General features: G+C 35.4%; 1 protein-coding gene across 3 annotated transcripts in view; it reads left to right on the forward strand.

Moving 5' to 3' along the window:
• SLIT2 (slit guidance ligand 2) overlaps positions 1 to 27,783 on the forward strand; it is a 398,287-nt gene that overhangs the window by 225,968 nt on the left and 144,536 nt on the right. For all 3 annotated transcript variants that reach the window (XM_079920024.1, XM_079920023.1, XM_079920025.1), the window contains exons 5-6: positions 11,787 to 11,858; positions 23,163 to 23,234. In XM_079920024.1, the coding sequence (XP_079776150.1) occupies positions 11,787 to 11,858; positions 23,163 to 23,234 (144 nt within the window). The remainder of the gene's footprint in view (positions 1 to 11,786; positions 11,859 to 23,162; positions 23,235 to 27,783) is intronic.

The raw sequence follows: 27,783 nt of genomic DNA on the forward strand, positions 1-27,783 counted from the left end.
TATATCAGTTAAGTATGACATGTTACAGGAGCATGAAGAAGAGAGCCTACTCCAGTATTAGGATATTTCTGAGACAATTTTTAGAAGAGAGACTATTTAAACTCTGCTTCGAAGGTTGAGTGGGAGGATTAACCAAGTGAAGGACTACTTGTGAATATTCCAGGCAGAGGGAAATGGATATACAAAGGTTTGACAGGAATACATGCATGCATATTACATTGTGAGTGTGTTACAGTCAGCCCTCTGTATCCACAGGTTCCACATCCATGGATATAGAGGGCTGACTGTTTACTGAAAAAAATCTGAATGTAAGTGGACCCGTGCCGTTCATACCCATGTTGTTCAAGGGTTAACTGTATATTCCATGAGTCCATATGTAAACTTAAGAAACTCCATCATTTCACAATATACACACATATTGAATCACTGTCATATACCTACATCTAATATAATGTTATATGTCAATTATATCACAATAAAAAATTAGAAAAGAAACTCCATAGCAAAGTTTGCTTTTTATTTTGTTGTTTTGTTTGATTGTTTACTATTATCTACCATCCCCAACACTCCAATCAATGATTAAAATGACAAAATGAAGTATTTCCAATCAACAGCAAAAGTAAGTATTTCGTCCTTCAGGAAACTGGTATTTTTATCAGTTCAGCAGTATAATGATCACCTTACCTGCTTGCCTTCTCTTTCGGAAACTGAGCTTCTTGAGAGCAGACCCATGTTACTTATATATTTGATTTCTAAGAACTAGCAGTGTATTCAGCACACACTTCCTCAGTATATAACTCTTGAAGTGAACTGAACTGGACTAATTGAAGTGCAGGAAGGTAACATGTGTGAGTGCCTTTGTGTGTTAAGACTGGGCAAGGCACTTCACATGTTTGCATAGAATGCATCAGATCGTTCAATCTTTGCAGTAACTCTGACATAGCAATGCTTGATATTTTTTCTAGAATTAAAGAAAATAGAGCATGATTCAATGAATATTAGTAACTTGACCAAGGTCACACGGTCACATATTTTTATGGAGTGGAACCAAGTATTGCTATCCAAAACCTGATTCCTGTCCTGTCTCAGTACACAACCCTCCAGGATACCACTGCAGGCATCTGGGGGTGTTTTCCGACTGTTGTGATTACCTCTGTGTTTGGATGTGTCAAAAAAATAACCTCACATGGGTTATCATAAAACATGTATTATTAGCTCAGTGGCCCTTATAAACTGTACAAAAGGTTATTTTTAAAATTTGTTGTCATGCACTATTTTTAGAATCTCTCATTACCTGACGGCTCTACCCAATTAGGTATGTCTTCCTTGAATGCACTTAATTGAAGTGCTTATAGGTAACCAAATGGTGACTAAAATATTACTTGGAAAGATCAGTGTTAATGTGAGGTGATGTTCTGATACTATTTTGAAGAGAAGAAAGAGAAAGGATAAACATTATCTACACTGTAAATCATTTATTATTTCAAGATTAGTGTCCTGGTTGTAAGATTTTACATTATGCAAAAAAGTCTTTAAAATGGCCTCTCAAAACATTCTGGAGGTAGATGGTGGTGATGGTTACACAACATGTGTGAATGTACTTAGTGCCAATGAACTATAAACATAAAGTGGTAAATGTTATGCTCTGTATATTTCACCACAATGCAAAAAATTGGCCTCTTATCCAGCCTTTTTCTTTGGTCAGAGAACTGTATATATTTTTTGGTGCTTCCCATTTTTTATTTCCTATTGGCATTCACAACTTCCAACTAGATGCATGTAAATGAATGCCAGGCTTATAAACCGAACAAAAGCTAGAAGATACCATTTATTGGAGATGTACCAATGGGCTACTAATGTGGGGTTCAAAGACAATGGGAATAACAGTTCCCTAGCAGACTTGTTAAAAACACAGGTATCCTGGACCTCCCCGAGAGATTCTGCCTGGCATCTCTGATGGAACTCAGAGGTCTGTTTTTGCGGTACGCGGGCCTCTCACCGCTGCGACCCCTCCCGTTGCGGAGCACAGGCTCAGCGGCCATGGCTCACGGGCCCAGCCGCTCTGCGGCATGCGGGATCCTCCCGGACCGGGGCACGAACCCATGTCCCCTGCATCGGCAGGCGGACTCTCAACCACTGCGCCACCAGGGAAGCCCCAGAGGTCTGTTTTTTAAATGGCCGCCCCAGAGGACTCTTATGGCTGATCCTAGAACCGCACTTTAAAACCACAGCTCCTGGGTCATCGAACTACAATACCAGAGAGCCAGACCTCTACAGAAGCCACCTCCTGTGTGAGGCAGGGCAGCAGTGGTCAAGCATATGAGGTTTGGAGAACAACAGAGCCAAGTTCAAATCCCTGCCCCACTGCTTACTAGCTGTATGACTGCAGCTAAATTATGAAACCTCTGTAAATGCCAGTTCCTTGCCTCCAAATGGGAGTAGAAGAGTACATTCTGATATGGTTATAGAAACAATTAAATAAATCCAAGTGTATTGCCTGACAGTTAATTGCCCAATACAAGGTAGTTTTGAGTATTGTCTTATTTCATAAATTCTAAAATGAACACATTTTTACATTTAAGTATCTATGTGGTCTTACAAGTGTCGTAAGTTGTGTTAAAACTTCGATTAAAACTTTTTATTAAGTGCAAGAAAGCACTGTTATCAACGCATATTAGAGATTAGAAGAAAAATAGATGTGTATTATTACTACTATGTTCAATAAAGCTTTGGTTGCTGAGTATGAGAAGTTGCTGAGGTCCTGAGTGACAAAACAGTTTTCAGTGGACGAACAGCACTGACAATCCCTAAAAAAGAGACCATTCATACATCTGACAAAGAATGATTTAAAAAGAAAACTACTCTACATAAGATTATATTTAAGATGTAGAAGAGAAAGGATATGTGTAGAAGAGACAGCCCTATTTATGAAGAATCGGCGGTCAAGTTGTTGGTTAAAAATGTATCATAAAAGAAACAGAATTATCACAAAGCAATGATTGCATCAGATTTTATGCTGTTAATAAATGCTTTTGAATGCATGAATGAGAGAATAGAAGTGAGAGAGAGAAAAGAACACAGCTGACTTTCCCACCTTCAGAGATTGAAATCTTGAGTGCACTAAATCTTGGTTCTTGGGGACACTAACCTGCAAATGTGAAATTCATCAATGCATATCATCTGAAAGGAGATTTATATGTACCGTGCATAGCTCGATTCTCACTATGGTACAAAGACTCATTAGTCTGTATTTCTCCCTCTAATCTCTTTATTGAGCTCTAGTTTAATATCTCCAAGGTTTTGTGAAACAGTGACACTTACCTCTCCTGTGTTGCCTCGTTGTGTCTATCATACTAGATTTTGCTGCTTATCAGGGCTTCAACCACAAGCTTATATTTATCACCTCTCTTCCTTATTCACACTCATCCAGCGTGTTCCCATGTTTTGTAAGATTTTTCTTCAGAATTTATTTTTCTTTCCCTACCTCCTTTCCATAAAACTTTGCTTATTAAAGGCCTTTCATATTCCAGGAATTCTAAACAAACAAAATAAACTAAAATCTCTAACTTCATTTATCATATTGTCTAACAGGAGAGACAGTTATCTAAGAAAAGAACTCAACTAAAAATTTTGGAGTGTTACAGTAAATATGTGTGCAGGTCACCTTAAGAGCACAGAAAATGGGAACAACTGACTTCCCAATAAGCAATAAGAACGTTTTATAATTAATTTGTAATTATGTAATAATTTTATTGATATTTAGTTATTTGAATATTAATTTACATTACGAATAATATTGTTGTTTGGACCAGGCAAAATGGCCCTAAGAGCCATTTATCTTAGCTGTTTTACAGATGAACAAATGGAGAAAGAGGGTAGGTGACTTGCACAGCATAACATAGCTACTAATAGGTTACAGAGATCTTAGCACGTGGCTCAGCTGGGGGATTGGAGAAGAACTATGCTGAAGGAGGTACTATTTGCTCTGTGTCTTGAACAATATTTAACCCTGCATTTCATGGCGATAGGAACTAGGTGCTTAAGACAAAATAAAATGTGGATAATCTGAAGATTTGGAAGAATAATTTTATAAAAGGTGAATTAAGAGAATATAATTAATGAATGAAATAGAAGGCACAGAAAGTATCTGAGGTGGAAATAGAAGCACAGAAAGTATCAAAGAAGGCCCACAAGTGAGACACAATCTGAAGGTTTCAAGAAATGCCAAGAAAACCAGTGTGACTGGAGAAGAGTGTGCGAGGTGGGGAGGAGAAAGAGATGAGGTCAAAGGTGTCAATCAGTTGATTTGGGGGACTTGTAGACCTTGTAATGCTTTGAGTTTTTCCCTCCTTATGATATGGGACATCAGCGAAGAATTTTTTTTTAACATCTTTATTGGAGTATAATTGCTTTACAGTGGTGTGTTAGTTTCTGCTGTATAACAGAGTGAATCAGCTATATATATATATATATATATATATATATATATATATATATATATATATATCCCCATATCTCCTCCCTCTTGTGTCTCCCTCCCACCCTCCCTATCCCACCCCTCTAGGTCATCACAAAGCACCGAGCTGATCTCCCTGTGCTATGCGGATGCTTCCCACTAGCTGTCTGTTTTACATTTGGTAGAATTTATAAGTCCAATGAAGAATTTTGATCGGAGTTGTGGCAAGATATGATTATAGGAAGGCAAAGGGAGGAGCAGAGAGAGAGTTGGGAAGTTATTAAGACAATCCACAGAAGGGGGGATGGTGGCTTTGTCAGGGGAGCAGAGGTGTAGGTAAATCAAATTCTGAATATATTTTGAAGAATCAGGGGAATTTGCTGGTGGGTTGGATGTTGGGTGTGGAAGAATATGAGATGTCAATGAGGACTCCAGAGTTTTTGGTCTGAACAAGTGTAAGAATGGTGTCCTCTTAACTGAGATGGAGAAGAATTCAGGAGGCGGTTATTTGACATGATGTCAATTTTGGAAATATAATTGTGGTGCCAATGTGGCGGATGCCTTGGAAGGGATCATAAGTTGAGGCAACTATATCGGTTTGGAATCTCAGTCGTGTGTGAAATGGTGATGATATTCTAACAGGGACCATGGCAATAGAGAATGGGAGGAAGAGGCTTGGTTGAAGACACTGCTGAAGTGGTTTTGTGAATGGCTTGTATGTAGTAGAAGGAGAAGGATCTAAAATGGGAAACTCCAGGGTGATGACCACTAGGGTCACTTCTCAGGCCTAGCTCTGGGAGGCCTATATCTTTCCAGTTGTGCAAATACCAAGAACGTAGAACCTTTCCTGTTTGAAACCACTTATATTCACCCTCGTTCATATCCTTCATATCAAGATTAGCTTCAGAATGGGACAGTCTTTCCAGCTCTTCTCACTTCCTTGTCATTTCAGAAAATGAATAAACCAGGCTTTCAGATTTAAGATGTTCAATATTTTAATTCATATGGAAAATTCCAAATTATGCCTGAGCATTTGCAGTAACTTTTTTGTTTGTATTTTTCCAGGTTGATTGACATATAACATTATATTTGCTATACTACAAAATGATCACTGCAATAAGTTTTGTTAACATTCATTACCTCACATAGTTAGAAGTTCTTTTGTGATAAGAACTATTCAGATTTACCATCTTAGCATCTTCAAATATACAATGCATTATTGTTAAGTACGGTCACCTTGCTGTACATTACATCCCCAGAACATATTAATCTTACAACTGGAAGTTTGTACTTTTTGACCACCTTCACCCATTTCTCCCATCCTCCACCTTCCTTCTCCGGCAACCACCAATCTGTTCTCTCTTTCTATGAGTTCCACTTTTATTTGATTCCACATGTAAGAGAGATCATGCAGTATTTGTCTTTCTGTGCTTGACTTACTGCACTTAGCATGTGCCCTCAGGGTCTATCCATGTTGTGGCAAATAGCAGGATTTCCTTCTTTATCATGACTGAATAATATTCCATTGTGCATGTATGTGTGTGTATATATATATATATATGCATGTATATATATATAACATCTTCTTTATCCATTCATCTGCTGATGGAGACTTAGGTTGTTTCTATGTCTTGGCTATTGTAAATAATGCTGCCTAGGGGTGCAGATATTCTTATAAGAGAGTGATTTTGTTTCTCTGCATATATACTCAGGAGTAGGATTGCTGGATCGTATGGTAGTTCCATTTTTAATCTTTTGAAGACCTGCTATACTGTTTTCCATAGTGGTTGCACCATTTTACATTCCCATCAACAGTGCAAAAGTATTCCCTTTTCTCCACATCCTTGCCAACACTTGTTATGTGTTGTCTTTTTGATGATGGCCGTTCTGGCAGGTGTGAGGTGATATCTCATTGTGGTTTTGATTTGCATTTTTCTAATGATTAGTGATGTTGAGAATCTTTTCATGCATCTATATGTATTGTTTGGAAAACATCTATTCAAATCCTCTGCCCATTTAATTGGGTTGTTTGAATTTTGATGTTTAGTTACATGAGTTCTTTGCACATTATAGATATTAATCCCTTATCAGATAAATATTTTGCAAATATTTTCTCGGTTCTATAGGCTGCCTTTTCATTTTTTGATGGTTTTCTTTGCTATGTAGGAGCTTTTAGTTTGAGATAGTCCCACTTGTTTAATTTTGCTTTTGTTGCCTTTGCTTTTGGTAACAGGTATAAAACAGTCATTGCTAAGACCAGTGTCAAGGTGCTTACCGCCTACATATTCTTCTAGGAGTTTTATGGTTCAGGTCTTATGTCGAAGTCTTTAATTCAATTTGAGTGTCTATGTATGATGTTATACAGTGGTTCAGTTCCATTCTTTTGCATGTGGAAGTCCAGTTTTTCCAAAACCATTTACTGAACAGACTGTCCTTTCTCCATTGTACATTCTTCACTCCTTTGTCATAAATTAAGTTTCCATATATGTGTGGATTTATTTCTGGGCTCTCAACTCTATTCCATTGATCTCTCTGTTTTTCTGCCAATACCATGCTGTTTTTATTACTATACTTTGTAGCATAGCTTGAAATCAAGACATGTGATACCACCAGCTTTGTTATTCTTTCTTAAGATTGCTTTGGCTCTTCAGGTTCTTTTGTGGGGCCAAATAAATTTTAGGGTTGTTTGTTTATTTCTGTGAAAAATGCCATTGGAATTTTGATAAGGATTGCACTGAATCTGTAGATGACTTTGAACATTTTAACGTTATTAGTTCTTCCGGTCCATAAGCATGTAATATCTTTCCATTTATTTGTGTCCAAAAGTTTACAAAGCTAATTTAGTCTCCTTGTCTTCCATCCCAGCTCCCCAATTATCACACTTGTTTTCCCCAAACGCTTTTTGCATTTTGCTATTCCATTCCTCAGAAAAATTGAGTGGTTCCAAACTCTCCCCAAGATGACAAGCACCTTAACTTGCATCAAAGACCTTATATTTGGACCTAACTCCAACTCTCAACTTTATTATTTAATGCTCTCCAAAAAGAATTACCTAGTTCACTGGAGACCCACCATTTCTCCACACTACTGCCCAGTGCCACTCTCTGCCCATTGTCCTTGCCTGCTCCGAATTTCAATTTCCAGATCAATCTTCCTAAAAATCAACTCCAATCAAGCCATTTTCCTACTCGGAAGCACATTTTTACACTCTATTGCCTAGTGATATAATTACAGACTCTTCCCTTGGCAGCACTATCCTGCTAGCTCAGTAGTTCTGACTCATTTTTCTCATACACATAGTTCACAGAACAATGCACTCCCATCAGTAATGTATCACATTGCCTACAATGGTCTTCAAGGAACAGAGCAGATATACTTAGGGGCACAGAGCAAATTCTCCTAGTAGCATAATTGTAATATATATGTAACCAATGCCTCTACAGTAGTTACTGTGCGCCAATCACTTTGTGAGCACTTTAAAGAGTATTTCATTGAATCCACTTAACAGTCCTGTGATATAGACACTGTTATTGTTTCATTTTACGGATGAAGAAACTGATATACAGAAAATGTAAGCAATTTTTGCAAGGTCACATGGTTAATACCTGATACCTGATATCGCTGAAGCTTGGTTTCTTTAATAGTAACAAACAGTAATAATAATGATAATAATAATACCTACTTCACTTCTCAGTCTGCAGCCTATGCTCTTAATTCCTCTGGCATACCTCCTCTCTCCTTGGATTTCTCCTACTCACCCATACCAACACTGGAAGATGAGAAATATTGAGCTCAGTAATTTTCATCAAATTTCAAAAAATTCCCTTTCTATTTTGAAAGTGGCCTGAATCAACCAAGCCTCCAATGACTGTTACTTCTCTGATCTCCTGGATCACTTTTCTAAGATTCCACTCATGCTTTACTTATTCTATACTACCTTGTTATCATCCAACTGTGAGATATAAATCACATCTCTCCAACGAGACTGAAAAATTTCCACAACCAAACTCATAATAGACACTGTAAATTTTGATTTCCCAATTTTGTTAATGGTTCCTCTATCAAAGTTCAAAATGACTTCTATCTTCTCTCTCTTCTTTGCCTAATCCATATCCACATACAATTCACTTCTAAGTTTTGGTTCTTCATGCATCCCTGATACCACTCTTAATCTCTTGTACCTTTTCTGTCTAAAGGGTGGGAGCCCATCCATTAACAAGGCCAGGGTAAACAAGCAATGTATTGATGGTTATTACGTTGCTTCATAATTCTCATTACTTTTTCCCTAACTATCATAAAAATCTTGTATCTGGTTATCCAGATTTGAGTCTTTGACCCTTGGTATTCTCCTAAATTCTACTGCCAGTTTAATCTAAGGAAGAGTATCTGTCCGGCTCCCATACATCACTCTTCCCTCGCTACCACTGTCTGCTGAAATAAGAACTCACTCTTCAATCGGTATCAGAATGTCTACTCCTCACACCCCTCACTTTTCCTTCCAACCTCATCTCCTATTACTGCACTGCATGTTATACCTTCCAAGCAAACCAGACCAAAAGCTACTCCCATAGAAGTTCTATTTTTCTACCTCCATACTCTTGCTTGTGCTATGTATTTCACACAAAAATGCAAATGACATAAGTCAGAGGCTAGGATGAGTTAAGAAAAAGTCTCCTACGTTTTAGGCCACAGGAAGGACATATTGAGATGGATTAAGTAGCCCTCAGTGTCATCTTTAGAAATCCCCACATCCTGACTCAATATTTATCTGGATTTCCTCTACATCTTTTGATACTTCAACACTTTCTGTCATTGTTTAGCACCTGATATCGTTGAAGCTTGGTTTCTTTAATCATAACAAATAGTAATAATAATGATAATAATATCTACTTCACAAGATGGCCATGTAGGTTAAAAAACATAAATTTGATATTATATTATCTCTAAAAATTTAAGCATTGCACATAGCAGGTACTGAAAACTTGTTAAGTTCCTTCCTCCTGTCATGGGTGAATATTATTGCCCACTTAACTGAAGGGACCTGAGATCCACAACTGAATTTGGCTGCCAGAGTAAGCGGAGCACAAGAGCAGAGACCCCATAGAATAGTCTACTCAGGGGGGCAGCGACACATAAGCCACTGACCGTAGGGAGGCTCTGAGCCTGACTGTCCCTCACCCTTCTATAAAAGATAAGATGGTGGGTGTTAGCAGAATAAAACCCTTCTAATGCCCTAGACTTCTGCCTGAGGCAGTCAAAAGGACTAAAATCACATTCAGAAGGAATGGTGTTCTGACTGTGTTTCAGTGCTCTTCAGCCATGTCTCTATGAGCCACCTGAAGTCATCCTCCTGACTAGCCTCCCACCACACCCTCACCCTCTTTGAGACCATGACCCTAGAAAAACTGTGCCCGAGGTGGCGCATGAAATGGCCCCAGCTGGTGGGAGGGGAAGACTGCAGAGCCTGGGAAGCAGGCAAGGTCTGAAGCCAACATCTCTGCCATTTTTATTCACCTACACAGTCTCTAAAGCAGTCTTTGTTCTAGGAGAAGTGGGAAAAAAAAATAAGTGGTGAGAAAACATTGAACTGACAGGGGCACAACAATTAAAACACTGTATGTTTTCACGGAGTGCTCTAGCATTAAATTTGCTTGAATCCAGTTTTTTCCCTCCTCGTTTCTTACTACTTTCTGAATTTTCTTTCTCCAGTATCTCTCTTTACCTTCTCCTAGCTCAGTAGCCTCCTTTGAGCACTGTTTCTGACATTAAGCTTTTAAATATATGCAATTAAACATTTCTTAACTCGATGTAATTAAACAAAGGAGGGAAGTCAGTCTGAGATCAACGACAAGCTGGAGAAATAAGCAATTTTTAAGGAAATGAAGTTTTCTTACTCTTAGGGATATACTGAAGCTATTGATAACAGTTCACTTAGGACATGAATGGCTGCCTTAACTCCTACATAAGCACATATTACAAACTTACTGTTTGGAATAAAATATGTATGTGTTTTTCTTTGCTTTTTTGCTAAAGACCTTTACTCTTTAGACTAACATTATTTCTCTACAAATTGCTTAGCAAACTTTTTTTTATTTGAACATTGCAGATATTGAGATATAAATGCAAATCTCACTTGTTTAAAACTTAGTGCTAATGAGGTCAAAACCACACAGTAAATCTCTGTATCTGCCAGTTATCTCTATTGTGTGGCGACAAGTGTGTGAGCAACCAGCTCTGGTCATAAGAAGCATTGGGGGAGAGAATGCTGGTGAATTCGTCCAATATGCCTCCACAAAATTGGAAAATGACTCCGTTTTGGCAGGCATGTACCCGTGGTCAGTAGCTTCATCTTTCTTTGTGTGCGTCAGTTATCTTGAATTTAAAGATAATTTTAGTACCTTCATTGTTACTTTAATACTTTATTTGATATTTCAGCTTTCTGCTATGTGGTAGCGTTATTTAAAATTTCCTCTTTTCAGTGACATTTCTTGCATGTGTATTTATATCCTACTTGTTAAAGCTAGTAATACTATGTGAGCTTATAGAATTGCATCTGAACTCTGAAGGAAAAATAATGATCCATTTCACGAGATGAATGATTTTTACAAACTCTCATTTCAACTCAAAGAGTGCTTTTTTTCCCTTGATTAAAATGTATTTCTCGATTAAATTAAAATGCAAATATAGACAGTCTGTGTTTATGGTTATAATAGAATTATTTAAAGAAGGTTCTAAATCAACCTGCTGCTAATATTTCATGCAAGAACTGTGGGTTTTATTGTTGGGCCAGTACTGCCGTGTTCCATTTTCAAGATTACTTAAAGTGCTATGAAAACTTAATCACACTGCCCAGGTTTTATCAGTTTTTGCCCAGTCTTCTCTAGGATGTTAAAAGGGACTGCTTTCCTATATACGTCTTAAGTTATGTTAGTGATATTGGAGAAATATGAAGTACTAAAACTTTAGAACCCCTTGAAATTGAGTTATGAACAATTTACTATTTGTTTTAAAAAATATATTTTATTACACAGAAGTGAATCAGCTCTTAAATTTAAGAGAACCATATTTAATAATTTTTTATGGAATTAAATATCTGAAAAATTACTTCAAGAAACCATTTAGTCCAACTTTTTAATTTATATTAGATATATAAAATATTTGTATTAGAAATTGCATCTAATGCTATGGATTTAATTATGATCCTTTAGTATTATTTTAGCTTTCCTTTTTTTTTTTTGGAAGTGTCCTATCACTTTTCAAACACATTGATTAAAATAATTCTTAAATAACATTTATAACTTGATCTTTTTTCTTTTTTTGTTATTTTTAGTGACCTCAGTGAAAACCAAATTCAGGCAGTTCCAAGGAAAGCTTTCCGTGGGGCAGTTGATATTAAAAATCTGTAAGTATTTTTCCTAATTGATACTGTTTTTTTTTAAATTACCCATTTTCCAAGTTTAATTTATATTGAATAAAGTGTCAGAAAAAAATGGTGAAAGCCTATATACATCTTTATGCTTCCTTAGGAGAGCTTGTAACAATGAGTTTTAAATTGTTTTCACAAGCTATCTGAAGAGATTCTTGTTTAGAAGATGTCTTGAAACTGAAGTTGTTATCAAATTCATTCTTCAAACCTTGTGATTAATCTTGTGAAATCTAAAGAAATTATTTGATTATAAGGTATTTACAATGTATTTTCTTCCCCTTACTGTGAGCTAATTTCAATAGCTCCTTTTTCACTTGTTATCGGTGTTTATTGGAAATGCAGAATATTTTTTTTCTGGAAAGAGTAGATAATATTTTCTTGTTAGAGATACCTGTGGCCTAGAGCTACAGCTTTTTAAAATAGCTTTTAGATCACCATTTTCATTAAATGCCAACAGTGTGAGAATGAGAAAATTGTCTTTCCCTTTGTGTGAATACTTTTCTTGCATCTTTTCCCTCTTATATCTTTATGAAAGAATATATGTATAGCCTTCTTTAAAAAGCAAAAAAAAAAAAAAAGAAAGAAAAAGAAAACTATGTTTCTGTATTATCCCTTGATAAATCTTTAATCTAGTGTCTTGTGTAGATGTGTTTTTTGTAAGTGTGGATAGCTCTTTACATACCAGGTTTAAGATCACAGTGGCAATCCTAATATCATTGATATATATCTTAATAAATTTAAAAATACCTTGTTAGCCTTTTAAAATGATGGTTTTTGACTCACCGTGAATCTAAAACGTAAAACATTTTCTGTAGCTTTTCCATTAGTTTGGAATGTGGGGGAAAAGGCCCCTGTGTGCTGAGATTAACTATCAGGAATTCAGTATTTCTTAGCTAGTAATAAACAGGGCAGGCACTTTAAGAATTAACTTATATTCCGAATTCTCCATGGTGGGATCCAACAATATTTCTCCCAGTAGCAAAAGTGAGACAGATGTTTTCCTTCGTCAAAGAGGACTGTTTATAAAGCTACAATTTATGGCCTCTACATCCTCTCCTCAATGTAAATTTTTTTTTAATTTGTACTTTTTTAAAATTTGTACTTTAATTTGTACTTTTTTTAAGTGTATACGTAAAGACAGAAAAATATAGACTTCTAGTATAAATGTGTAGAGCCGCCAAAACCCTGGCCCTAGGTTTTTATGAGCGTTTACATGTTAAAGAGATTTTATTTGCTTTGTTTTTCATCTCTAATGAAGACGTAGGGAAGCCTTCAGATAGATTCAGAGATGTAGGGTCTTCAGAACTGCCTCTGTGTATTACGTCTGATCAGAACAACATAAAGATCCCAATGTAGCACCTACCCGAGTTGCCTATATGTCTCTGTAAAAGGACAGTAATGGCCAAAGTTGACCACCCTTTGAGAATGCCACTTGCAATCTTACAATAGTATTTTTTCTAAAGCCTTAAAACAGGTGGCTTTTAATCTTAGCAAAGATATTTAGGGAATCCAAGTCTATTAAGTAATCCTTCTCCCATATTTAAGGATGCATTTGGGAGTGAGATACCGGTCATGGTGGGATTCTTCCTTAACTCCTCTTCATTTATTCTTTAAAAATGTGATTTTAAAAGTTTAGAGATAAAAAGAAAAGTAAAATGCTAGCCCTTGTACTTTGAAGAAAGCAATATTGATTTAGCAGGATTTTTGCAATATTTCTCCCCACGACATCATCCCCCCTCTCTACCATTTTAAAGGCAGTTATTATGTATACTGTGAGATTTCTGGGTTTCGATTGGTTTGGAGGATTAAAATTAAAGTGCAGTGGAATGTGTGTGTGTGTGTATTGTGTGCGTGTGTGTGTGTGTGTGTGTGTGTGTGTGTGTGTATGATGTAAGGAATATTACCTTTGTTTCAAGGCGAACCAATACTAATTCGGAATAGCAGCAGTGGTAAGAAGCATAGCAATCTGCATATGGAGGAAGCCGAGTAGAGTGGCATCCAAATGATTTTAACTTTGGAGGTTTCTGTTCTTATGGAGGAAAGGGGGCTTAAGAAACTATGTGAGTGCTAAATGATGATGTGATGATCAAAAGAACAATTTATTCCTGCTCCTCTCAATGCCTTCCATGTAACAGTGAGAAAGACCATGACAACATTGAGACACCACAATGCATTTACAGGTTTATTTAATTAAATAAGATCATAGTTACAATTTTCTAAAATTTCACATTTAAAAAGCATTTTGCTATAATTAAAAAATAGTTCAAACTACATTATTCAAAAAAATTTCCATTTCATGGGACTTTGTGTGAAGTTTAGTTTTACCATTAAAAATTAAGAAGGATATTTGGTAAAATATGTTAGAACTGAGAGTAAATTTTAATTTGTATTATTGTTAAAATTGTAACTGTATGTCATCAAGTAATGACTCAGTAAAAGTCCATAAATATTGACATTATTAATATTATTAACATTCAGTGTGGGAAGGAGAGGCATAGTGCTTTGTCTTATTTATTATTCCAGTGTGTACGTTTACAGTTTGGACAACCCTGCATGGTGCCATAATGGCTAGTGTTTCGAGTCATTCAGGGACTAAAAGAGAAGAAGTAAGGCTGCACAGAAGGAATACGTGCTTTAGTTGCATCAAGCCGATATTTTGTATAGCGCTGTCTAAAAGACTAGTCTAATGCACTGTACCGAGTTTATTGGATTTACCACATATTCAGGCCTTATTCAGAACAAATTCCAGTTATCAGAAGATTTTCACTGGAAGCACTTGCTTTAATCTTGTGGATTGGCTAAATATGCTTGAGGCAGTATCCTGACAATATGAAATTGATGCTGTGGAAATTTTGCAAATTAGCAGATTTTATTCCTCTTCCTCCAGGCAAGCCACAGTAAAACTATTCTAGACAGCTGGACATTTATCTTGCTCTTAAACATCTCCAGGGAGAACTTCCCATAACTTTTTTGCTTACCTCTATTAATTTCCAAACTGGATTAAAACCTTTATATTTTATTTTGTTACCCAATTTTCTCCACCTGCTACTTAAACCAGTTTCTTTTTTCTGGCATTGTACACAGTGAGATCTGAGAATAACAAGATCGTATTAAAATATCAACTAAATAATAGTGTTTATAAAAGTCACTGGCAGCACTTTTACATAGGATTTACATCTGTGTGTTTGAACTCTCCAAGTATGAATTCAAGTACTGATACCATATCATTACCAAATGATGCCTCACCGAAATGATAATCAATGTTTATATGATTTTCCTTGATAAACTTTGTATATATATTTAATATATTTAACACTGACTAATAAAGGCTTGGCTGCCTCCTGATCAGTTTCTGAACAAAGACATGTTACATTGTGCCAGTTTTGTTTACAAGTATGTATGAGGCATTCCCATTTAATTGAATAATTTAAGAGAATATTCAAATTATAATAAATCTTGCCTTATTGCTGAGACTTGCAAGATTATTCTCTAAGTAGGTATTTTATGAATATAAAATTTTTCCAAGAGTCTCTTGTTTTTATGAGAAATCATTTCTAGTCATGTTATCTTAAGATTTAAGCAAAGAAGTGCAAATATATGAACTTAAAAATCAAATGGATTGCCAATAGTTACTCACACTACAAAAGCAAACTCTAACATACCTTACATTAGTTTCTTTAATGAGTTGAACCTGAATACTTAAAATAACTAAATTCCAACAAGCATTATTTTAGGTAGACTTTTTAAAGTACGTCATACCTGGTTTTTATTCTTCTTTCATGTTGCGGTATATCCTCAAAATGTACTCTATGTTCCAAACTTTACTATTTACTGTTCATTAATAGATACATTCCTTTTCTATTTGCTTGCATTATACCAATTCCATTAAATTTTCATCTGTTATGAATCTTACCCTCCTTTTCCAATAAAACTACCTGTTGTTAACAAATAGGTTAAGGAAAATATTTATATTCATTCTTTTATAACATACATTAGTTTACAGACAAGAGTTATAAGATGATTTAAGTTATAAGATGATTTAACTTGGTTCTCTTTGAGTAAGTCATGGTATCATTTGGGAAACAAGAATGCATGGCCATGACTTTTTAGGAAACAGATAACCCAATTTGGGATGCACCGATTCTTGGTGATAAGATTTGGCAAATAGGAAAGAGAAGGTTAATCTGTACGTTGCTACACAGCTATTTATGTTATTTAGAAATTTAATTTTTTTCTGGAACTCTGTCATCTTCAATTTATTTTATTAATGGATCAATTAAAACCCATAGGAGGAAAATTCACAGTTCTATACTAGGTACACAGAAAGACATATATTTTGCTATTTTTTCACACTTCTCTATTTTAAAATATCAATCTACTGGTTTCTTTTCCTCTATCATCTGCATTCTTCATGATGATAAGGGAACAAGGTTGCTCACGTAATATAGAATAAATATGTAACAACCAGAAGAGTGTATTATATATTTAACCATTCAAATGCAAGACTTACTTTAGCTTTGTCCTATAAATTAAGTCATATTTACAGAATGACTACCGTAATCAGCTACTTTTCATGTTTAGTTTACTACATTTCTTGTCATACTTAATTACATACTTTTTACATAATTATCATAAAAATAAAATCCATGTATATCAAATTGAAATTGTAACTTTTAGTGCCCCTAGCTCCTCCCAAAAGTGTTTTCAGTAAGCTTGAGGCTGAAGAGACTTCGAAGGGGAGGTTGGTTTCTCACTCAAGGGGCTTGCTATCTTTAGCGTTAGATTAAATACCACATACAGGTCTTTAGGGGGAGGTAGAACCTTCTGAACAAACCTGTAACAATGGCTCTTCATTTAGATAAATAGCAAATGAAGTTGAGTTTTATGGTGTAAGGACCAGGGCGTCTCTTAACATCCAGAATGCTGCCTGTGGACATAGGGGACAACCAGCAACCAGCAGTTGTTTGGGTTCTTAGATGTAAAATGTATTAGGAACTCAGCAGTTGCCACAGTCAGTACCATGGGAACTGTCCATGGTCCTAGAATTTGCCTGGTTTAAACTCTGTCTAAAAAACCACACTGAATTGTGATAATCCGCAACAACTATGGTCAAGTTTGCTACCAATAACCTCTCCAGCATCTCATTTTGCTGTTTCTCCTGGGTGCCTTAGCACTCTTTATTACTGATAGCTTTCTCTCATGTAAAAATGAGTCTAAATAACGTATCTTCATCAACATTTTCCAAAACACAAAAACTAAAAAGAAAAAAAACGCAAGATGTTTTGATTGAATAGTTAGGAATCTAATTCACATATGTATCAGTATAAAATAGTAAGTGTCATGATCTTTCTGTGGCTGCGTGTTGTCCTTGAGACAGAACAGATCTTTAGGTTTCTTACTTCCCCAACCCTGGAGAGCCACTCTTTTCTACCTCTGAGCAATTACAGTAACCTGCTAATTGAGTTTTGATCTCCAATTTATATTCTCATTAAGATAGTTGTAACATTGCAGCCAGATTTGTTTTCATAAAGCATTGTTTTTCATCCCATCACCGCCTGGTTCAAAATCATGCAGCTTATTAAAAACAAAAACATTTTGCTATAGGCATTATGGCAAAGCCTTGGGGATTTAGCAGAGTATTGTCTACAGAAGTTCTGCAGGGTCTGTAGGAATATAGGCTCTTCCCTGAGAGAGCAGCGACTTTTATCAAATGGCATGCCATCTAGTCTCTTTAGATATTCTGACTAGTCCCAATGTTCTGACACCCATGCAGGCTCCCAGCCCTCTCTCCCCCCGAATCTGCACACAAGTTCTTCGCTCACATCAGAATGGCCCCTCTCTTGCAGACATTTACTGTGAACAGTGTAGAACCTCTGCTCACAAGTGTTGTTTGAACCAGTCTCCTCCATAGGGAATGCTCACTTTTATTTCTGTCTTACTGGATTCTATCCATCTTTTAGGGATCGGGGGATTTTTTTTCTCTTCCTCACACAATTATTTTCGCCTAGGATAATCTCTTCCTTTTCTGAAATTCTGTAACATTCTTCGTCTACTGGCTTCTTCCTTGAAACTTGGCCATTAGAAATTCAGCAGAAACCTCCATTCGCAGAATGAATAGCTCCTGAATCTCTTTTCCTAGCCACCTGTGTATCTAGTGAGGGCTTCAGCAATACATAGATTTAAATTTGAATCAAGGTTTCACTAAATATTTACTACCTATTTTGCATAATTTATTGAACTTCTGTGAGCCTCGTTTTCTTATCTATAAAATCAGAATAATGATAATACCTACCTTTTCAAGTAATTGTGAGAAATAATGAGACGGGTATATCTACAGACCCTGCCATTTGCTATGCATTCAATAAATGCTAGCAATTATCATTGTCAGTTTCAATTTCTACCTCCCTTGATTAGTCTACTTAGACTTACCAGAACGTGAAGGTCAACTTAGTTGTCTTTCCTCCAGTGTCTATTACCATCTCTGTTAGAACTACCTTTAGCTTCCTTCTAATAAATTATCAAATGGATATACCTTTATACCACAGCTTATTCCAATAAAAACTGAGATTCTTTATTCCTATGAGAAAAACATAATGTTACTTGAAAGATTGCAAAAGGGTTAAATTCTCAAATAACATAAATTATTTTGGGTTCCTAAGAAGAGTCCTTTCCTTGGTTATTTCCTTCATTAATGTCCAGGCTAACAGATGAGCTTTCATGCCAAGGTAAATAATGTTTGCTGATACTTCTCTTCTAGGATGTTCATTTATATGGATTAATTTAAATTTTTTTATTCCCTCTATGTATTATAATTTAAATCTTGAACTGCTTCTTAAACAATCATTACTAGCATAAGATTTGTATATTTAGGCACTCATATTCACCTGAATTTTATACACACAGGTAAGAAATAGAACAGATCCTGCCCATATCCTTACCAGCATTTTTTTTCTTTTTCTCCCGTTATATTTATGTTTTATCAGGTTGCTTATAAAATAGTGAAATGTTGTTTTTCCCTCATATTGACTGTAGTCACTTTGATGTGTTTTAAGTCAACTAGATTCTTGGAGTTTGTCATCTTACAGTGGTGAGATAAATATGAACGAAACTTCTGTTTCTCATACCTAAAAAACCCTGGGAAAGTGGAGCATAGTGATAATAATTTTGTTGAGACATTGAGAAACTCTGCCTGGCTTAGAAATTATTAAAGAATTTTTAGTTCACTATTGTTTCAGAGTTAAGTATATTTTATGGTGTTCTAATTTTTATAAAAAGAAAATTAGTAATAAGACTTTATTACTTGGACACTGCACTGAAATATGAATTTTCTATGAGTAAGGACAAAACCAACTAAAGGTAATGCAGGAAGGTATGTTTTGTATGTAATTCAAACAGTATGGTATCTAGATTTTTAAAAATGACAACAGGAAATCCTGAAAAAGACTTACTTAAAAGTAACAGAATGGGGAGGGGATATGGGGATATATGTATACAGATAGCTGATTCACTTTGTTATACAGCAGAAACTAACAACATTGCAAAGCAATTATACTCCAATAAAGATGTTAAAAAAAAAAGTAACAGAGTGCAGTGTGTCCAGTTATATTTCAGGATGCCAAGTAAGCAAATGTCCAACCGTTTTTGTCATTTAATATACCTCTTTTGTAAAATTTACACCTAGCAATGTTATATATTGTCTCTCATTCTGAGAATTAATCAAAATCTGAAGCTAGGCTAAATTATTTTTAGTCTTAAAGACAATCAGATCAGCTTTCGAAATTTTATGTGAGTGAGGCAGAGTGATCTCTCTTAATAAAAACATACTGCATTCTCTAAGACTAAATTTACCAGTGTTAGGAAAAAATAAAATAGGCAGTCTAGAGTTATTCTAGAGCATCAGAAGAGGAGCATCTGCCACTGAAAAGAGAATCATAGAATGTTAATGCTAAGATTAAGCATTAGCTTAATGCTAAGATTTCTTTAAGAAATCTTAAAGAGAATATATTTTTTAACAACATTATTTTCATGAAATTAAAGATAAAGCAGTGGCTTCAAGTCACACTCTTACAAACTAGGACAGTGGAGGATCAGAGAGGATGGGTCGGAATTTGAACAGAAACAAGAGAGGAGGGCTGGGGGTAGGAAATGAGGAGAAGACACAGCAGTCTGGGCAAGAACATGTAGGCTAGATGTTTGAAAGAAACCACCAGTGGTACTATCCATACCGTTCTTTCTCCTGGGAAAATAAGAAAAGCACTGGCTTGCTTCCCCCTGGGAAGTAGCTCCTGTGTCAGGAAAGGATCCTCAAGCCGTCTCTGATGCACCTAGTGCTCTTATCATCTAAAGATCAACACATTTACCTTATGTCTGGGTAAAGAGCTGTAACATTACTTTTTGGAGAAGTGAAAAAAATTCTCTTCTTACTAATTCCTTAATTCGGAACAATTTTACGGCACAATTTATAATCACATCTAAACATGTCACTAAACTCTTGGCTGAACAGATCCTTTCCTGTTTACAGAAAGCAGGAGTGCCCAGGGTTTGCGAGGTGGTAGAGAAGGAAGTGAGTAGCATGAGAGGAAACAAAGTGAAGAAAATTAGTCCAGAAACTCTGAAATAAATTACACTTTTGCGGAGTTTTGACACTGTTTATCTTGAACCATATGCAAACAAATAGAGGTTTGTGCAGAGAGATTTTCCCATGAGCAGTCATGCGGGTACAACACTTTCCATAAACATACCTTTGAATACTACAAAATCTACCCACTGATGAAAATATTATTTACTTCGATTTTCATTGTCCTTTCAAATGAGTAGTGTTTTCACAAAATACCTTCCTTCTCAGAAGATATTTGAACTGAGATATGATGGCATTCAGGAAACTTTTAGGGACGACTTTGGTCCTATGAGAGCTGAATATTCTTAATGGTTTAGTGCCAGTAAGGGCTTAGATTTCTGTTAAGAATCAGAAGAAGCATATAACCATGAGCAACGTTAAAGAGGGGTAAAATTAGAAAAGTTTCCAGCAGCGTCTCAACTTCTAGTGGTATACAAAAAGTAATCTGTCTTTCAGTACTTGTAAGACAAGATTTGCTTGAGTGCTTTCTGGCAAACTAGGGCTTCCCCTTTGTGTATAGTATGCATGATTTAAAAGAAGCTGTGTCAGCACTGATTTATACATTGACAGCTAAGGATAATAAGATATGGGCAAACATACAGCTCACCCTTTTACAGATTAACCTGGAGACTGCATTAGGCAAATTTGATAGCATTAAATGATTTTGCCAATTTGTCTGGAAACGATTTCTCTTTTGTAGTGTGTCAAGGGTAACACTTCATGCCATTGTGCTAATTTAAATGGCTTTGATAAATTGTTCAAGAGGTTAGAGAATAGTAGTGTAGATATATATTTAGCACTTTAAAAATAAAAAACGGCTATTAACTTAATTGTTAAATGAATTTAATCTGTAAAAATCAAAAGTGCTCAAGAATGTTAAGTGTTTTCTTGGAACTGCAGCAACCATATTACATCATGAGTCTTTAAAAAGTCTTCTTAGAAAATAAAATTATACCTCTGCATACTTCCTAATAAGCAGAAATGCTTTCAGCTGTTACAGTAGCATGAGTGGTAGCTGTTGTTTGGGGAAAGCCTTAGTTTATACAAGCAATAAAATTGTATCTTCTCAAGGGCTCACGTTTTTCATACTGCACATCTTAGTACGCACCATTTGCACAGCATCAAGGTAGCCTCTTATATGATTATGTCCTCCAGAGACCTTCTTAAAAATGAGATGTATATTTCATGAGACATTCTCTATGTAAATAATTTCTAAAGTAAGGACTTTGAAAAGGCCCCTCTGAAAGTCACTGGTTTAAATCACTTCACCTTTATTCAGTCGTCTTGTGAGAGAAACAGCTATTGCAACATTTCCCTTAAAAACCGACCTCAGATTTGAATTAGCCCTTTTGGTGAATTCTGCACTTGAAACAAGGACAAGATTCATTTGTATTAGGATCATAGTCTTACCCTGTACATGTACCTCCCTTCCCAACGCATGCAGAGCTGACAACTCACCTGACTATTTCATTAAACATTTTGTTTCTATCTCAAGTGAAGCATTAAAATACTTTTTCTTTACAGGAATAATAATATTGCTAAGCATCAAGCTACTAGATTTAAATAAAAACTGCTTATTTGTTAAACAAAAAGGAGAGTGCTGTGGGATTTAGTACTTAGCTGTCCATTTCAACCAAGTAAATTTCTTAGTATGAAGAAGGAAATTTTAATTCCCCAGACAAGTGGCAGGAAAAAGCAAATAAGTTTGGCGCAGCCATTTTTTTCAATCTTTGAATTTTAGCAAATGAGTACTTAAACTTCTGGAGAACATTCATTTATTTGAATTCTGTATTATTTAGAATGAGCTGATACAGCTTTTAAATGTTTGACTGTAGAGATGTGTGATGTTTTAACAGTCTTGCTGCTATATGTGTTTCATAGTGTTTGGGGCCGAAATTAGCAGCTTTGAGAAAAGCAAATTTTTAAAAATTTCTTAATACTTTTAAAAAACTTGTTTTCTGGAGAGTGGTGTAATTTGGGAAGTTCCTTAACTGAAAAGCCTAATATTTACAGTGCCAAGAAGTCGCATTTAATGATAACAATGCTTGCATATAGTGAAGCTTAATATAAAACAACTGGTAGCTTTGTAAGGTGTATGTCTAGTTGGGAATAGCAAGGAGATAGGTGGGACGTCATTTCTCTTTCCTGATTTGGAGTTCTTGAAAGAAAACTGCTTTTAAAAGAAGAAAACCTAAAAGTATTCTTGCTCTTTCTTGCCAAGGATAGTGAAATTAACATGCAGCTGGGTGTCTCTGATAAATGGATTCTGTTAGGTCACTGAGGGGGTGCATGTGACATTAAGTGATTTACAGTCCTTTACCTTAATGAAATTGTTTCAGCAAGATGACGCTGAAAGCTCTTAATGGATAGCTTTTCTTGATGTAATGAAATTGCATTCCTATGGCATTTAATATAAGGTGCAGTTATTATTTACTGGAGCTTTCCAAGGGCTGCTATTTGCACACACAGTTCAGAACAAAAAGAGGTTTCAGTGACGGCACCGACGCCAGAATGGCTTGTGACATTCTTAAGCAGATGAGTGTATTTGTGAGAGCATTTCAGTTAGTGCAGCCAAGGCTTCAGAGACCCTTCAGGAGACTCCCTTTCACCTAACCCTGCTAGTGTCCAATCTCTTACATATATTCTTCTAATCTGTTTAACAGGCAACTGGATTACAACCAGATCAGCTGTATTGAAGATGGGGCATTTAGGGCTCTCCGGGACCTGGAGGTGCTGTAAGTACCGCTTATTTCTTACTCTTTTAACGGGAGCTTTGTGTCTGGGGAGTGCTAAGGTGGATGCTTATCTGTTAGCTTGAAACCTTGTGTCAAAATGGTTTCCCAAAGAGAGCCCTTAAATGACTCACAGCGAATACAGAGAAGAGTTGAAATGTGTGTGTGCAAAACCTTGCATAGCATATCTATATGCTTAGGTAAAATTGTCTGATTTAGAAACGACACTCAAATGTTCACACGTATTGTCTTTTAAGTGTTTCTCCTTATGATAAAATAGTCTCATACACAGGATTTGTGAGAATTCCCAGAATTGCTATATATTAAGATAACATCAGTTGCATAGGAAACATTACAACAAAAAATAAACCTTAATAGCTGATATGTTGGTATGTTTTAGTTGCTGTGCAATGGAAAGACATTTTCTCATTTTAAAATGTCATTTTAACTAGATAACTTACCATCTCTGTAAGGTTACTTTGAAATGTACTGTCTAAATTTAATAAGCCGCCCACTAGGTCCATTTTAAAGTCTTCACTACTGACTTTGTAAAGCACTACACACAGATTTGAATTATAATTGACATTTTCTGTCTTTCCTTGCTGGACAGACATGGCTGACAAAATTGGTTAGAGGTAACTGAGTAATCTCTACAGACCTTTGACACTGTAAAATAATTTTAATGGCATTGTTAATTATAATGAAAAATAATTTTAATGAAAACTAGAGTTACTCAAGCTGCTTAAGCCACCTGTACGTTTCTGAAAAATTTCCCCAAAGATTCACCTTTCTAACTTTTTAAGTATACTTACAGATTTCTCCCCCCAATAAAATATATTTCTATGCTATAATTCTCCCCTGACTCAGTTTGTTCAGAAATATGAAACTGAATTAAATGTGAAGAGGTTTTGAATTTTCAGTCCATGTGTTAAATGTTATCCAGAAATCCTCCTGAGAAAAAGATCCCATTGCTTTATAAATTGAGTTTGAAGAGCAGAATGTAATTCTGAAAAAAGTTGATTGTTTCAACTAGAATGGCTTATTTTTCCAATATTTTCTATACGATTTTGGTTTTATTTGCAAGTAAATGAATCGAATTTCTCCCTGTGTCATGTGCTGCTAAGTTATTAATTATTTTTAAAGAATTATGTAAGAATGAGTTGATTGAGGTAAATTGCTCTGAGAGTATATACTGTTCTCTAACCACTTGAGAGATCACCTTTGTTTCTGTTGATAACAATCTAACTTATTCTAAAGGAAAAAAAAATCAAAGTGCTTGTTGTACACATTGTAGTTGTAAGGCCACTTTTAAAATTGTGTTCCAGAGCCATTTTTAATATAGGAAGCTCACTAATGCTATTTCAGAGTGAGAATAATTGCGATACAACTATGATTTCATGATAGCGGTCTGACGTCAAAACCATAGTCAATGTCACTAAACTTTATATGTGAGGAGACTACCACAAGTGTTACTTAGTTGAACAGAGCAGAATAAGTCAAAGAATTTGTTATTAAGTCAGTGCACCTAACTGAGAATATGAATGATACCAAACATTTAATGAAAAATTTGCTAAATGTTTTGAATGAATTAAATCCCATAAAGTACTTTATTATTAAGTAAAAGAACTTAAATACTTATTAGCTATAGAATAACTAATATATGTTTAATATACTGAGGAGGTATTGAGTGCTCCATATATATTGAGAGAGAGAGAGAGAGGAAGAGAGAGAAAGTTCCTGCTATGTGTCAAGCTCTGTGCTAGGCATTGAAAACACTTTACCCACAAATACAATAACTATTCATTTGCTTTTTTAGTTCTAAACTAGTATCATTGTTTTTAGAAGCAGGAAGTTCAAGAAAACACAGTCACCTCCTATATTTTGTCAGGTTAGCAACATATCTAAAAGGTGACTTTTGCAAGACCCACTATCACGAAACACACCAAAGTGTGATAAACATCTCGTGGTTCATGGAATTAAAATCAAAATCTAAAATGTTGGGAACTCTTTTGAGGACCTTAATAGATAGGTCTCAAAGAGTAGCTAATGGACAGGGTTTGTTTGCTAAAGAAAAGAATTAAAATTAGCACAATACAAGAAAATGTGAATTTTTTCCAAATAATTTTAATATTTTATATTAAATATAAAGTCAAGCAGACATTCTTTTAATATATATTAATCTTTTAATGCTCATAATTTATGCAGCCATTAGAGAAATTAATTAATGAAGAATTTAAGGCTAAATTGGCTAGAACGCTGGAAAGACTGACTTTGTTAAGCCATAATCTCTTGTCAAGTAGATCAAAGGTTTACCCATTATAAATGTCTGGTCTGGGGCTTTTTTAATATAGAGTTACCATTTTTTATATAGAGTTCCAGAAAGAAATTTACCTGTTTTGCTTATTTTTATCATCCATGACTCTTTAAGGTATATCTTTTTATTATGAGGAAATAATGAAAGAGCATTAATTTGCACATCACCTTAAATTTTGGATTTCTAATGTTTTGGATATTTTAAAATTTTGATTCTGTGAATCATGTGTGAATATATGAGTATACTGAGGCCAAACAGGAGAAGATGGGGGTAATCATACTGAACCATTGATGGAAATTTGTTAGATTAAAATATATATTAAGGGAGAGAATGAATAAAGTTCAAGAAGGAAAAGCCAAGGTAGATGAAAGCAAGGAGGCAGTTTATCGCTTGCATGTAAAACGAACTGACTTTTTGTGGAATTCTCATTGATAGGGTTTAGAATTAACTTTATTTTCTTAATAAGAAGATGATGTCTCAAACATAGCATTGGAAACTAAATGTAGATAAATATTTTCTTTTTCTTTGGACACTAGATTCAGAAATGAAATACATTGCTTGAGTTGCCAGTTTTATATGGTTTGTTTTTCTTTTCTATAGAAGGGACATAATTGAATTGAATTGAAACATAGTGGTTCAAATCCATTCAATATCAGACTTTCTGCCAAATCCTATGCTTAGCACTAGGGAATAAGAAAGAATAAATCAAGATCTAAGTCCAAGAGGGCCTACATGATTACCAAGGCTAACATTTCTTATTTACACACCAGGATGTCCTTTGTACAAGAACATATTCTCATTACATAGAGAAAATCTTGAGGTTGAACATAGAAATAGACTTCCATGCAGGAAAAAGTGTTCACAAATAAAGAAGTACAGCATATAACTTCACATTGTTTCATAATAGGAATTGATCATGGCCATAACACATACATGTCATCATACCTAATCAAAAATTATATTTATTGTTAATTTCAAAATAACTTAATTTCATTGGTTCCACATATTGTTCAGTTACCAGGTATTAATATCAATATTGCTTTGCCAGCATCAATACTGAATAAAAATAATGAGATAATTTATTTTTTTAGTTGCGTTAAACAAATTAACATTTTGAGAAAAGTCTTCAAATTGATAGCCACTGGCTTCGGCATGCAATGATAGCTCTTTTGTGTGGAATTATAAGAAAATATAGTTCAAAATTAATGCATGTCTGCCTAGTGTGAATTGCTTAAAAGAAAAGTTGTCCCCCAAATCACATTTCAGTATGCTGTATACTCTGAAGATTTAAGCCATATAAAATCAGCATAAATTTTGAGGGTAGGAAAAGGGGTCATTTAAAGCAAATCCCTTTGAGAAGTGAAACCTTTTAGTTCAGACATCAGGATATGTTTTAATGGTGCTTGAAAAAAAGTCTCATTTCACTCGAGTACAGGAAAATACTAGAGGCTTTCAGATAACATGAGCCGACCAATTCAGTGCTTTATAGATCCTTCATTCAGTGGGGTTTTTTCTATATGACTTAGTTCAGATCATTTGCATTAGTTCTTATATCATTCAATACATTGCTAAACTGGATAGTAAAGAGAGTCATTGCATGTTCTAGATCTGTAGCTGTCGTGCCCTGCTTTACTGAGAAGTTTAAGTAAATCCCTCTACCCCTGAACACCCCATATCCCACCATTGATAACCATAGCCACCGGCTGGCCTAAAGTGGCCTCAATGTATCTTGCTTAGCCCAAACAGACGTGGCCCGTGGACTCTGAAATATTTGAGTTAGTTGCCAGTATTTAAAAATTAGGAAGATTGATCTAAAAACTTCCGTTTTTAGTTTCTCTTGAGAAAATCAGATTGTTTGGCAGCTCTCCATTACAGCAGAGCAGCAGTCCATCAGAGCTGAATATTAGTTACTACAACAGAGAATATCATCACTATCACCAAGGTCCTCTTTGTCCCCAGGAATCGGTCTGCTCTTCCCCATCTCTCTTCCCCATTTTATTTCTTTACAAGCAGCCTGCTTCTCTCATGTATGTTTCCTGCATGGCCTCTGTAGGCAAGTGAATGTGCAACCTCTAATTCAAACCCTTCTTGAACATCAAACATCATCCACCTGTACCAAGATCCATCTTTCCTGCCTTCTTCAGCAACTGCCCTGTTTAGTCATCACCCTACTGTATCTTCTGTATACTGGAATCATTTGTCATCTCCACACTCTGCTCACCCATTCCTGGGATAACG

The sequence above is a fragment of the Stenella coeruleoalba genome, assembly GCF_951394435.1.
Source record: "Stenella coeruleoalba genome assembly, chromosome: 4".
Classification (NCBI taxonomy): domain Eukaryota; kingdom Metazoa; phylum Chordata; class Mammalia; order Artiodactyla; family Delphinidae; genus Stenella; species Stenella coeruleoalba.